Source organism: Synchiropus splendidus, chromosome 15 (assembly GCF_027744825.2).
Source record: "Synchiropus splendidus isolate RoL2022-P1 chromosome 15, RoL_Sspl_1.0, whole genome shotgun sequence".
Taxonomy (NCBI): domain Eukaryota; kingdom Metazoa; phylum Chordata; class Actinopteri; order Syngnathiformes; family Callionymidae; genus Synchiropus; species Synchiropus splendidus.
The window spans coordinates 11572577-11587953 of record NC_071348.1 but is presented as its reverse complement, the minus strand read 5'-3'; the positions used below and the strand labels follow the sequence as shown (position 1 = coordinate 11587953).

Below are 15377 nucleotides of genomic sequence, written 5' to 3'. Positions count from 1 at the left end.
AATGATGCAAGGTTTCATTGAATTAGTTCTTCAAGTTCAAGCATTTTACCGTGACATCTGGTGACCTCGGAAAATCAGGACACTGTTTCATGAAACCTCCTCAACCCATCACTACTAGACAACCTACTGTACATGCACAGCTTTGATAATACAAATATGAGCCCACTGGAGCGCTCCACTTGTCATTAGAGTTGGATTCCGCATAAATTCAGTTTGTATTGCGACGTCACTTGCTATTATCTGAGTGTGTGTCGGAGGCACTGCTTGACTCGCTACTAGTTTCACATATTCAAAATGTGTTTAAAACCTGCTCTGGAAGAGAAACTAAACAACGGTGGGAACACGCACTGGAGCGAAAGGTCCAGAATCCAGCAAGCTAGGTTTGTATGTAGATAATATAGTGTACTGGTTAACACCTGTTAACCAGTGGATCAAGCAAAACTCTGGATTGTACTTGCAAATTAGCAACCACAAGCGGAAGCTAACTAACACTGAATGCGTTACATGCTATGTGTTCCGTTACTCTTTTAACTGGTACTTGTGATGCTACTAGTCATTTGCTGCTACACTTTTTAGCTAACCTGTAGCACAAGTTGCAGGTAGTTTGCCTATATGCTGCGCTAGAAATTGCACATTTCTTGTTGAAGTTAAAATGTTTGCTCCTTCAAATGGAAGTAAGAATATTGAAAATATAGCTCAATGATTCGTACAAACACACAATCCTCTTGCAAAACTGTTTTAAAAACGTCTTCTTCGCTTTCCAAAGATGAGCAGGTGGTGTTATATTTTTGTACTATTTATTCAATTGTTGGATTTGACCTGCTCCAGCCTCCTGAGACTCTTTCATCACGGCACTTGGGTCCCGCCCCGCGTCTTCAACCCTAACCTGTATGGCTTTTTTCCCCTCATTTGCCAGTGAGATCCATCAGGAGGTTTGACAAGGAGCATCTGTCTTAAAGGTGACAGCGAGTCCTCTGCAGCCTCCGAAGGAAGTCGCTCATCAGAGCGCGACTGACATGGAAGAAGCATGTCATGGCTCAGGATCACGTTGAAAGCAGTGGAAGACCTCATCTTGAAGACAAAAAGCATCATGGATCATATCAGATTCCCAGTGTGTCCCCCCGTTCCCTCCCCGTCTCGCCTGCGCTGGGAGGCTTGACTGACTTGTGGTGAGGCATGATGGGGATTATTGATCTGCCTGGCGCACGCCTGCGGTTTCGGTGTGAGACTGATGGTCTCAGCAGAGAAACTTCTTGGCACGCTGGGATCTCTGTCTTAGATCACAGACAGAACCTTGCGGTGGTTGTGACGGGCCGCCTCCAGTACTCAGAGCCAGGTGATCGCAGCTCCTGCCTCAGTAATTCAAGGCACATTCTGCTTAAAGATAACAATAACAATATTTGAAGAGGAGGCCATGTTGAACATCCATGTCTGCAGACAGCTCAGCTTGGAGATATTTAGTCTCTTCTGGTTTGCTTCTGGGTTCCAGTCGTCAACCACATGAAATAACCCGTGGCTACTGGAGAAGGATGTGGACACTGCACTAATTATGTGAGATGATGATGTCAGGTACTGATACACGCTCCTCAGCCAGAACTTTCCCCTTAGAGCTGCCTTCCAAAGGGTATAACCGCAGTGTGGCGACCACACTCACTGCGGCGACCGCACTCACATCCACATGTCGGACGTGTCTGGATCCTCAGCGGCGGACGCTCACTTTATCATCCGCAGTTGTAAATCACGGCGGGGGAAACGCACTGCATTTTATTTTCCACTCACCAAACCTGCCTCTGACTTCAGCCCTTCGAGGCCAGGAGGATGAAGCAAAAGCAGACGGGACGGCGGGCAACCTTTCACCGCGTTTCCTCAAAACCACCAAGGTAGATTTTCCCAAAAAACACGATCACCAGGGGGGGGTGTAAGAATTACCAGTCCATTAGTTCTCAATTAACACTGACCTGATAAAGTTTTCACGGCCCTCCGTCGGGCAGCAGAAACACACTCGGCTCCTTCACGCATGATTTGCCCTAAAGATGGGTCCCTTGCCTGAATGTTAAATTTAATTGCCTGGCCGAAACCTTCGGAAAACTGTTTAACATGAATATTTGGCACCGAGCCCCTTGTCTTATTTTCTGTACACTCAATTATGCTGCAGCAGTTTTCCGACTTTTGACAGCCGAGACAGCGTATAATTCAAAACACTGACATGAGGTTATGGACAAAGGGGCCTTTTGTTTGTGTGTTTGGTCGCTGTCCATGGTCCTGACACTTGCATTTTTAAAGTCTTTTTTTTTTTTTTTTTTTTAAGGTGGGTATCACGTTGCATAATATGAGCTGGCAGTTCTCGTTACATGAAGGCATTGGAAGTTCCATAAGTGAACCCTGTTCTCCTCAGAATGTTTCCAAAGACTCCAGCACGCTTTAATCTAATGATGAATGGATTTTGGTGCAGGATGTCGGAGTGTTTCGCAGTGTCTGCGAGGTTCTGGATCCAGTCTGCCCGCCACCGGGTCAAAAGACGAAGTTATCTTTTTACGACCCCTCTCCAGAAGACATTTTCATATCTGGCATTTATTTATGGAGTTTTTGGGGGAATGTGCGGTGTTGTAATATTAGGAGCGCTCTAATTTAATAAGGACAAGTTGGACCACATGGAGCGCTGGTACAGCATGGGTGGGCCCCTCACCCAGGTCCCACTGGCAAGATAAAAGCAAGGCACTGGAATACGCCAAAGCACATAATTATTGTTGGAACAGAAGTACAGGAGAGGGCTTCATTAGGATCTAATTGGAACCAATTCAGCGCGCTTGACGGTGAACACGATGTTCCGTCGATAATCCAGCGCCGAGACAGACGAGTGGCTGACTGCCATCGTTTAAGTTTGAGGTTAAGAGATGTCACAAAGATGTTACAGTGAAAATTTGAATTGTGCCCCAAGTCACGCTTTCAATTTCTTCTTTTTGGATGATGGGCAAAGAGGCTCGGGAGCCACAAACATGCAGCACTTTTACAGTGTCACGTGGGCCTCATGAGTACAACTGTTAAGATACGTTCACGGATTCATATGTAAAGCCGCTGTAGGCATGACAGAATTGTCGTACAGCCGAAGGAAAAATTCAAAGAGGTGAACTGGAAGAGACGCTGATCGTAGCAGCGACTTATGAAGCTGGTACCGCCTCTGAAGGATCTGACCCAAAGTCGGCTTGTACTGCCATTCTGATCTGGCAAACCTTTCGACCCATCTCAGCAGACGTTTTTAAACACAACTTGATGCGTGGTGAAGTCGCTTTGGTGGCTGGGAACTGGCGACTACCCGCATGCTTCTTTTATTATTCATTATTAATTAATAGCGCTGCTTCTAGTAATTTAAAAGTCTCAGCTACATTTTCTCTATTTTGGGAGATATGATCTGTCCATAATTGTCTTATATTTAAATATAATGTGAAAGGTACAGAGACAGCGTATGCCTCCGCTAAATAATGCCTTTCGAGTTACGCAAAATACACTTGATAATATAGATACAACAACTTTAAGGAAGATTTTGAAGGTTTCACCAGCTCAACTGCTGTCTATCGCGTGTCGCGTGTGGATGGATAGATGATAGATAGATAGATAGATAGATAGATAGACAGACAGACAGATAGATAGATAGATAGATAGACAGATAGATAGATAGATAGATAGATAGATAGATAGATAGTTAGATAGATAGATAGATAGATAGATAGATAGACAGAGATAGATAGATAGATATATAGATAGATGGATGGATAGATGATAGATAGATAGATAGATAGATAGACAGACAGACAGATAGATAGATAGATAGATAGATAGATAGATAGATAGATAGACAGACAGAGAGACAGACAAGTAGATAGATAGATAGATAGATAGATAGATAGATAGATAAATAGATAGATAGATAGATAGACAGATAGATAGAGAGAGAGACAGACAGAGAGACAGACAGGTAGATAGACAGATAGATAGATAGATAGATAGACGGACAGACGGACAGATAGATAGATAGACGGACAGACAGACAGACAGACAGACGGACAGATAGACAGATAGATAGACAGACAGACAGACAGACAGACAGACAGATAGATAGAACTAGAACGAGAAGGCTTCACTCGACTGGACTGGTGAGAATGATGCTCGAGAATTGGGCTCAGTCACAGGGGAAAATCCTGAACCAGATTTTAATCATGTTCAACAGCACCAGTCGAACAAAAACCAATCCCGAGTCACATGGCCTGCAGGGCCGGCGGAGGCAGGAGTCGCGATGCTCTCAGGTGCTAAAGAGAAATCAAGATGTTTTTCCTCCCGCTGGAAGCCTGCCAGAGGACCACCTCCTGTCTCCCAGTGTTTCTACAGGTCAAGTAAACAGTTTGTGTCGGGCTGTCAGCTGCGTGGAAATGCTTGGTCAGCACAAAGCGAGTGGTTTCTTCTCTCCTCCCCAGCGTTGATTGCACCATTACAGACTATCAGGGTCGCAGTCTGCAATAAAAATCAACATCAACACTGGGATCACGTTCACCAGTCAAAGCTTGCGCGAGCCTCTGTGTCTCCTCTGCAGTCAGGACATTATGCTAATGTCTCCGGGTGTCTGGGTCCCGCTGCTCCTCCGGACTTCATTATTATAATTGGGAGACATGGCTGAGAATGCTGAGAATGTGAATCTGAAACCTGCGGCAGCTTCCACCCGCCCTGTTGCAATCTATATTCAGGGAAGCCCCGAGAATGTTTCCAATCTGAACCTCGGGTGAAACAACATGTGTACATGTGTGCGCTTCCATTGGCTCTGTTTTGTCTTGGAATAATGTAAAACAGCCTGCCTGGTTCTTGGAGCCGGGGTTCCTGTCTCCAGCCCTCTGGTTTCCCAGTGTATTTTTGAAATGAAGCCACGGCAGCAGCAGAGGCGGCAATAGTAGCAGTGAGCGCCGGAGGCCCCACGCCACCTCGGTGCTGCATCCAAAGACAACGTTGGGGCAAAGACAGAGAGACTGGAGACGCCAGTGCTGAAGGGTCCACATGAAACACCCGCTGAGAGTGTGCTGAATTAAAATGTCTTTCAAGTAAAAGAAATACATTTCTTCACTAGAAAAATGCACCTTTGCGGGCCTCTTATCTTAGATTTTTTTTTATATTAAACTTATTTTTACATTTACTCAGGATTTATTGCTCATACTCTACTACAGTGCAGATTATACTTTTGTGTATGTTTTATCATTGCTTTTGTTTAACAGTTTAAAAACTTATTTTCAAAAAAACCACCTGCCTTTTAATCTTAGTTTGAAAAAAAAAAGATTTATTTTACATCTTCCCACCTTTTTTAAAGTACTACAAACATAGAAAAAATAGAAAATAAAATATAAGTTGGATGAGTATGAGCTCTGAGCTTTTTTGTTTAAGGAAAAAAAAAACATAATTTAAACATTTTTGAAGTACTTCTAATACCGTAAAAGGGGCCTCATTTTATTCCCCTTCACAACAATTTTTACTTTTATTAAAACATATTATAATACATTTTTGTATTCAGATTTTTACAATACTATTATATATTTTATATTTTATGTATATTATCCATTTCACTGAACATGTCTGAGATTCTCATGAATTTTATTTTTTTATCATGAAAAAAGTTATATTTACCTGATGCATATTTTTAGACTTAGACTTAGACTTTCTTTATTGTCATTGCACAAAACATATTACTATATGATGGCAACGAAATTTCGGTCTGAGGCCTCCAGTTTCCAAAAACAAAACGAAATGTCCAAAAATAAATAGATAGATAAATAATAATAAAATAATAACAGATAAGTGCCAGTCCAGAGGATGTACAATTGAACAAATTTTATATCAAATATTATGGGATATAAGTGGTAGCTGAAGCTGTTATCCTTCTTTTTGATATAAAAATAAAAACTTTTCAGTTTTCTTTTTTAATTCTAATTCTAATTTAAATTATTTCTTCATTTTAGTTCAACAATATTCACATGGTGTTCAGATGCTACTGCTCAAGTCTTTAGAGCCTTTAGAACAGAAGAAATACATTGTTCTTTTGAAGGATGCACAGCTTGGACTACAGATCACCCGCTGCAGCTTCAGATGAAGGAGCTGGATACCAAAAAAAAAAGTAACAAAAATCCTGTTTTATTCTCAAAATAAACATATTGCTTAATCACAATGCCAATTTCACTCACTGTTGTCAGGTTCCACAAAAGACAAGGAAAACAGCTTCATGAAATGTACCAGCAAAAGTCTACTGCAGACCCAGAGAAGTCCTGACGAGTGAGATGAGAAACACAACAATAGACATAACATGTAAACTTTATAAAAGAGCACGGTAAAAGTACGTTTCCTAGATATCATACACATTGATCATTAAATAATACAAGTTTGTACTCGACTTTTGACAGAAACAGGAGCAGATGTTCAAATCAAAAACACAAGACAGGATGGGACGTCAGTGCTGCGGTGACAAGTAAACAGTATTTAAATAGTTTTATAGGATCCCAACATCTCGTTCTGTTTAGATTTGTGTTAATATTTCATCAAAGGCGAGAAAAAGACTGACACATGCAACTTTTGTGGTTAAATAAACCGGTGACATGTTCAATTCTATTAAGCGAGTCTGCAGAGGCGTGGAAACAGGCGCCGCGTGCAAAGCTTCAAGGAAAAGTCTGATTCTTGGCCAGGACTGTGTTTTTCTCAACTTTTTAAAATTGGGTTATTATATTACCTACATGCGCAGAATATCAGATTGTTGGAGAAAATGCCTCTGCAAACACGTACCAGCAGCTTCAACCAAAGCGGTGTGTTTAGTCAAGTGTTTTTCATTGGGAGTGCGTGCGTGTTCACGTGGTGCCCTGACCGAATCGCTCGCCCTGCTGGCAGCCAGCTGCAAGTGCTGCTGGAAATCACCCCCTCCCCTCCAAAAAATAAGTGCTTTATCAAACAAAAATACACCAAATCTCCCATTCTGTTTTTTGGGTGCACGTTTCGCCGCCAGCAGCTGCATCCAATCACCTCCAGCCAGTCGTTTTAAATTTGTAATATCAAGCTCCTCGGGATTTTTTTTTCGGAGATTTGTGTCAGGGTTTGACGTGAACAGGGAATGCTATTAATCTTGCTTTTAACATGTCGACAGAAGATAAAATAACAAGAAATAAATACAGGAATGTCAGGCAGATATTTGCATTTGAATCTCCAGGAATAACAAAAGAGTGAAAGACCTACATCCACACTACTGCAACTTCATCCAAACACTACTGTTTGAACTCGAATGCCACATGCACAACAGGCAAAGTTGCTCCATCATATCAGGATTTCACCTATGTAGCTATATTTCACATTTAAATAGCATTATCTTAGCACTGTTTTGCAGTTTTACTAAATATATTTTAGCTGTTATCTAGCTAATCTTGCACTTACAAACTTCGGTTTGATCTATCCTGATATACCAGGTGTCTCCAACATTTCATTTCTGTGAGCTACTTTTGCCAAAGAAGGCTGATATAGTATAAAAGAACATGCTTTTAATCTCATTTAATCTCAGTTAACTCGCACAAAATGGCAAATTACTCACACATTTTGGATCAGTTCTAAATGTAGCTTCAAGGAAGAGTGTGTCAACACAAGAGTTTGTCATGCTTTAGCATGTTTGTGAACCCGCTCACGTCTCTGAGGTTTTTCTAAAGAATGCTCTTGACAGTATCTGTTGGGTTGCTGTAGTACACAAATGTTGGCCCCACTTCCTTTAAGCTACATTCATGTAAATGTGTGAGTCATTTGCCAATAATCTCGAGTTAACTCTCGAGTTAATATTACAAAAGTAAGGATGTTCTTTTACCATTTTACCATCTTTTACCAAGTGCGGTTTTTGTTTTTGGAATGACTGTCGGCTAGAACGTGTTGGAGTATAGGCGACGTGCCACAGATCAAACACCCGCTCTTTTATTCCTGGAGGGGGCACACAACTGCTGTTATGGCAAGACAGAAAGTGAAACCAGTTTTACAAGGCAACGTGCCAAACTGGGGCATTGATATTATCATTGTGGGCGAGCTAATCATGAGAGCCTCTGGAGCCAACGGTAGCTCAAATGCTCCACGTTGGAGACACCTGTGAACACTCTCTAATATCATACACGAATGATGACAAAGTTGTCCCAATCCGAAGCACCCTTCAAAGAGAGACCATTTTTCTTATGTCGCAGGAGAAGGCGTCTTTCTGAATTAGCTGGAAGCTTTCAGGCAGTTCCTCACCAACATACCAGAGTGCCATTTAGAGCTAAAACAAAAGTAGTAGTGTGGATGTAACTCTTAGAACTTGACATGCCAAGACTGGAATCAGACAGCTCAGGTGATGATCAAACAAGAAAGTCTGCAGAGTAAACAAAGGATTATTCATATCCTGAGATGCTTTATAGTCTAATCTCAACCTAAAGAGGGCGCTCACAGCTACCCACCAGCCTCTCTCATGTGTACATTTAACATTTGTAAAAACAAAAAAATACACATGTGCATGTCAGACCGGAGAAATCCAGCATCATTCCTCCGATGGATAATTATTATTCCCCCATTGAACGAACGCTCTCGTTCGTGGTACTTTGCCAAGAGGCACAATTCGAGTTATTGCTCAATAAATACCTAAGGTTTCATTCGGAGCCAAATGCATGTCAACGCCTCGCAAGGATGTCGGCCGTTTAATGTGCAGAGCAGTTGAACTGAAAGTTACACCAGAAGAAACATGTCGCAATACTCTTTGGAAATGACATTTAAATCTTTGGGTAGTACCAACAAAAACAAAAAGTACACCTCTCTCACTCTTTAAATTACCTCATTCAGTTCACTTTTAACTTAAAAGCTGCATCAAAAATATTCAGATTACACTTCTTTGAATCAAATACAATACATAATTTATGGCTTTATAAGTTAAAAACTAAGAAAACGCCTCAATGTACATCAACGTTTCACCCATAATATACAAGTTAAATTAGACGGTTTAAAGCAAATTATTCGGTCCACACCGATGCCTCTGCGCTTGCTACTCAGTGCTTGATTTGCATCTTGATATTGTCGTAGTAGAAAAAAACATGCTCTGCAAAAAAAGCCTTGTTGTGATACAAATTCTATACAAAAGAGGCAGTCTGTAACAAATATTGTCGAAGCATCCCTTAGCTTGTGGATTATATTAAAACTGAAATAGTGTCTGATCCACTTGCAACCAAAATAATCTGTCTTTCGCATTATTGCTCTGAGAATGAATCCCTTTGTAGCGTCTTGGTCAAAACACATTCCAGGAGGGCGAGTTCATACCAGTCTATTTTTTACATTTCCGAGCAAAAGGTAAAAACAGTTCCATCGATCGCTCGAAGAAAAATTGTGCTTTTAGACCATGACATCTGAGCCGTGGTTTTTCTTCAATATGGCCTCCAGACAGCTTCATCCATTCGTCCTCCGGGGTTGAGGACAGTCGGGGAGTTACTGTGGCTCCCGTCTCCGTCCACTCCTCCTTCCGTCTGGCTGGGCAGGTTTGGGTTGACCAGGGTGGTGCCAGTGGAGGCACTAGTGCAAGGCGGGATCATCCTAGAGGGCGAGCGATCTCCTCCTGGGACCATGGAGAATTGGTAGGAGCCGGACGAGGCGCCGTAGTAGAGATACGGAGTGCTGCTGGTTTGAAAGGGTCCACTTTGGCTCTGGGTGGAGCCTGGGTAAGGAGGGGGAAGGTAGGTGTGGTAGTGTGCGCTGCCCAGCGACATGGCAGAAGTCACCGGTGGGGTGTACGTGAAGGTGGCCGGGTAGTGCATCCTTGGGCTGGTGAAGCGGCTCTCCGTCAGGGAGGAAAGGGCTGGAAACTGACGCTCAAACTGACCGGGGAATGGACTCAAGTCGGTGGACCCTGAAGACACAAATAGAGAAAATGAATCCCCTGGCAGATCACCTCAATATATAACATTGTTACATTGACTTATCTTGGACTCAGTCTTTTGAATGCAGTCGTGCAAACTGAGCTAGTCAACAAATCCTTTGGTTTGCGCAATTGTACGCAGTGAAAATCAAGGGATAGACGACAGTCTTGAAGATTTCTTCGTGACTGAAAATGGCTGGGCCACAAGGCAAAGCTCTCAATTGACCGGTCGATCCTACTCTCACGTTTGGCCATGAGATTGGAGTGGTTTATGGAATACCAGCACAGAAGCAGGTGGTTGAAAAGTATGGTTGGTCGCCTGGTTGCTGGACACTCCCTTTGAGAAAGAGCGAAGAGCTCTGAGATGCAGGAGAGAGTGTGTTGTCTCTGCTCTGAGAGGAGCCAGTTGGTGTGGCTGGGACTGGAGGGCTCCCTGGTGAGGCAGGAGGAAAGGAGGAAGGAGGCCCAAGGGCAGACCCAGGATAGATGGATTAATGGATGGATGGATGGATGGGTGGATGGGGAATAGATGGATGGATAGATGGATGGGTGGATGGGGAATAGATGGATGGATGGAGAATAGATGGATGGATGGATGGAGGACGGATGAATGGAAGAATGGATGGCTGGACAGATGGATGGAGGATGGATGTATGGATGGAAGAATGGATGGACGGATGGATGGAGGATGGATGAATAGTGATATCCCTTAACTACAGTATAAGTTTTTGGACAACAGATCCCAGAACCCGAGGAGCCAAGTGACACAGGTTTGTACGGGTGATTTGTCAGGTTCCCCACTGAAAGAATCACCATCCCACACCAGCTGTGGTCGACCCGCATCTCCCTGGAACCACCGCCCTCAGAGTGGATACAGTAGTTGTCTGAAACCCTTGTAATCAAACATTTGATCTCACGTATACATCGGGCTCATTTGGAAAATATGGATTTGTGGGCTCAGATCAGCAAAAATATTGTTTTATCCATCACCCGCGCTTGTGTTTTTCACGTCAGCGTCTGCGTTTTGACAAAAACTGACAAACACATCAGCGGCGACCCACGCTTACACGGGCCTTAATATGTTTACGCCTCTGCATATTTATGTTGCGCCGGCACATGTTTATGTGTATCTGTATAACTGTTTATGCATGCAATTGTGTGTGCGCTAGCAGTGTGTGTGTGTGAATACTGTATGCACATAAAAAAGGAGTCAGGATGAATCAGGAGCTGCACATGTGGAAACACTTTGAGCAGAAACAGTTTCCATGAGATCCATAATGAGGCAGGGCTGAGCTCTGATGTGGCTCCTCTCCTCGCCTCCCATCGGCTCCAGCCTGTGTGTGTACGTGTGTGTGCGTGAGCGCGCGCGGGAGAGAGAGGGCTGAGAAGCACCATCTCACCCTTCGCTCGTCTCTGTGCTTCATCCCTTAAAAAATACCCGAAAACCACTAACTGGCTGCGGCGAGCTGAGCGCTGGGTGCCGAGTTTGAGAAGAATAGGACGTCCTCTCTGTCTCCTGCTCCCTCCTCTCTTGTCTCCTCTCAGCGGTTTGGTCCAGCCATGGCGTTCTTATCATAAATCACTAGGCGTCTTCTGTGTCACCATGTCTGCTGCTAGAGGACATGGGGGTGGCAGGGAAGAGGAACATGAAGGGGGGAGCCTGCTTTGTCGCGCGCTTCAGATAGCATATGCTGCCAATTACGGCCTTTAAACTTCCTCTTTTCCACAAGTTCGCTCTGATCCTAATCGACGTCGTAGGTGATCGTCTGTGAAGAGACGCAGTGTGATCTCAGACATGAGCGGCGCTGCTCAATGAACTGCTGCTTTTAACATTTGGACTTCTTTTGAGAACACACAGCGGCTCCTGTGATGATGAGCCAGATCGAACTTTATTGACTTAAATGAAACCAGAGCGGAGGACTGTCTAAATATGTGGGAGCATCTCTCATCTCCAGAGTTTCACTTCCGCACTGAGGCACCAAGGCGCCAATTCTGAGTCACATTGGTTTCACACTTGAACTGTGCTGAATAAGTGCGGAACTCCGGGCCTTTGAAGTGCACGTGTTGACAGTCACAGACCCGTCTTTGTGTCCCATCTGCCACAGGTAACTTTAACTGGCAACATTCGTAGTCAACACATGGCATCAGACTTACTGTTGCCCTTTCAGGGAATATTCTAATTCTGTTTCATTCAGGCATCTATTCATCTCAGAATGTATTTGGACTGTGGGAGGAAACCAGAGTGCCCAGAGGAATGGCTTCAGTTATTTTGAAATGTGTAAGCCTGATTCGCTCAAACTTAAATTTAAATTTGTTTAAATCAGATGTCATCATTTAAAAAAATATTCTGTCACATACGGTAACTATTGACCAAACTTATTTGAGTCCATCTTTCCTCCTATGAGATATAAATCTGAACACTTTCAGCATCTATTTTTAGCATTTTTGGAGGCAATTCTAGATGGATCTTGGTCGAAAACATACATACAAACTACTGTACCTTGTTACTGTGTCTGTTATGCCATCAACATATTTTCAACACACTTTCTATTTGTAAGACTTTTAAGTTTAGTTCACTATATCATACAGTGGAACCTCGGTTTTTGAACGTCCCAGAATTCGAACAAATCGGAGTTCAAACAAAAATTTCGAGATTTTTTTGCTTCGGATTTCGAAAGAAAATCCAGAACTCGAACGAAAAAACATAACGTGCGCCGACCGATCAGCTGACCCACGACGCGCTTTGTTATTGTTTATAACGCAGCCTCTGTATGCAGACGTGTCCCGTTACATTTACTGACTGTTATTTCTTCATATTGAGGTGTAAAACCTTTCCTGTCTCCGCACTGGACCGTGGTAGAGTGTCACAGGGGAGGTGCTCGCTCTCCACACCTCGATAGGTGTTTTATTCAGACATGAAGAAGACATAACAATGGCGGAAATTCTCCGTCCTCCAGTTGCGATCTATTTAACAGCCTCATTGACCATCGCCTCCTACGATGCTGCCTCTGTTTGATCTTTTGTGCAAGAGGTACATTATCAATACTTTTTTTCTTTTTTTTACTTTTTCCACAGTTGCCATGTTGGTGTTGGAGTTTTTTTTCATAAACTTTTAACGCTGGGCTGCTGCCCCTGGTGGACATATTGCTGAACTGCAATACCAACATAAAGAACTCAGGGAAGTATGTGATCAGTGACGGTAACATTGGTTGAAATGGATGGGTACAATTTCATATGGAAAGGGGGCATAAAAAAGTCTCTACACTGTGTGTGGACAGAGAGAGTGTGTGGATTGAGACCCATGCCATAAGAGGAACTGCAAACTTTTAGGCGATTTGTAGCTTCTGTTGACACCCTTGACGTTGCTCTTCACGGGACTTGCCTTAGCTGCTTTATATCATCATTCCCTTTTTGAAAAATATTCACCAAAAACTGCTAACTAAACAGCATAGATGTGTGTGCTTTTTTTTGAGCTTTGGTTTGAGTGTTACACTTTAAAATACTGTGACCTGAAAAAACACCAATACAATCCCTAGTTGTTGAGCTAAACATAATCTGTTTATCAGAGCTTGTCATTCAGCTACAAAGTGGCGGTTATTATAGAAAGTATTAATGTCACGTCTATTAATGTGAGCAGTGGTGGACTACATATCAGGTGGTGCCTGTGATTGTCGGTATGTTCTGTAGCCGGATCGTGTTACAGTGCAGACTGCAGCGGTGTCAACATGATCTCCACAGATCACAGTCACTTAGAAAGCAATGGTTGCTGGAGGTGTGCAAGTAGCGGACCAGAATGGGGCGATTGTTGTTTTTTTTTTTTTTTTAAATGTGCTGGTGAGTGTGCCATGCCCGGGCACGTACACACACACACACGCGTGCGTCACTCCAGAACAAAGCCCTCGCAAGATGAAAGCCAAAAGTGGAGGAGCAGGATAATCGGCGTTGACAAGGCAGCTGGTCGGATCTTAAACCCTTTTCTGATGCAGAGTCACACCACCACCGTGCTTCGTCACTGACTTCTGCTTGGGGCGCATGCACACGCAGACACACCGTCAGAGGGCACGAAAGAGAGAGAGAGAGAGTGAGGTCAACAAAGGAAAACAGTCATAGCTGTGAGTCAAACAGGTGTAGCGGAGAGAGAAGTTGTCTGGCGAGCGGCAAGCAGGGGTCTTTAAAGCGCTTACACAACACGACCAAAACACAGATGCTGACAGGCTAACACTATTACCCAGAATGCCTTGAGAGAGTGCCGATTCACTATAAAGACGCTTTATTTGTTGGTCACGACCCTGTTATTATCCCAGGGCCTGTTATTACACGTTTCCTTGGGATCAAAGGCTAAACACCAGGAAAAAAAAGGAACGAATCGTAGTTATCTCTCAGAGTTATCATGCGCTCGGTGAGCAGCATAAGGAGAAGCAAATTGCCGCTCTGTGTGAAGTTGAAACCTTGAAAAACGGATTTGATTCACAGGTTAAAGATAAAGGTTGAAGGCTTTCAGGGGACTTCAGGGGAATTTAAAATCAAACATGTTATCCCAAACTGGACCGCAACAAAAGCCATCCTAAAATGATTTCGATTACGTTTAATAATAACATAAAAATAATAAATAATATATATATATATTTAGGTTTAAATAGACCATTCCACTTGGGCTAGAAATACTCTCACTTAAATAACTCATATTTAAGTGAGTTCTAAATTTTTCACTCTATCTTTGTTGATGAATAATATAAAACTTTAACAGTCAATTTTAAACGGATTTAATTCATCTTTTTTCCCGCTTTCTTGAACAGCAAATAACAGCTGAAGATCAACTGCACAGTGGAAAATCGGTTTGCCCTGCAGCCTCAAAGCAAGAAAGTCATTCGCATCCAGCTTATAGCAACTCACTGGTTTCTCTGTGACTCCAACTGCCTTATCATTTTGAATGCTTTCGAGATTAATTGTTAACATTAGGTTGCAACAAAACAGCCTGTCAGGGGGGTTAAACAAGAACACTTTGGCCCCCAGGCCTTGAGTTTGACCAGTCATCTATCACAGACTTCACTGACTGTGTAGTAATGTGTACCACTCCCACAGCCAAACCAAAGGACAAATTCGGCCCAGATAAGTGGCAAAACAGTGGATCTACCTGGCAAGCGTCTAGGAACGTCACTGATGGCGGGCAGGCCTGTGCCACGGTTGGAGGAGAGGGGAGTGGTGGAGTGGACTGAGGGGGACGCCATGGGACTCAGGTAGGACGGGTACGTCTGTTCATATGACCAGGGAGGAGAGGACTGGGGCTGGCGCGGGTCTAATGGGTAGAAAGCAAGAAAAAAAAGAGGGGGTGAGGAAGCAGAAAAAGAAGTCAGAGAAGCAAAATTAAAAGTGACTCTTCAACTAGAAAGGTTCGAAATTCTGATCAAACATTGAAAACAGCTGCATTGCAACATCAGTCCACTACACATTATGC

The 15377-nt window shown here is 43.2% G+C and overlaps 1 protein-coding gene across 4 annotated transcripts in view; it reads right to left on the bottom strand.

Moving 5' to 3' along the window:
- Window positions 1-6170: 6170 nt before the first annotated feature.
- Window positions 6171-15377, bottom strand: part of runx2b (RUNX family transcription factor 2b) — a 51930-nt gene continuing 42723 nt past the window's right edge. For 2 of the 4 annotated variants that reach the window (XM_053843690.1, XM_053843692.1), the window contains 2 exons: window positions 15057-15218; window positions 6171-9913 (listed from right to left, as the gene is read on the bottom strand). In XM_053843690.1, the coding sequence (XP_053699665.1) occupies window positions 9435-9913; window positions 15057-15218 (641 nt within the window). In that variant the 3' untranslated portion in view covers window positions 6171-9434. The remainder of the gene's footprint in view (window positions 9914-15056; window positions 15219-15377) is intronic. The other 2 variants (XM_053843691.1, XM_053843693.1) reach the window with 1 other exon arrangement.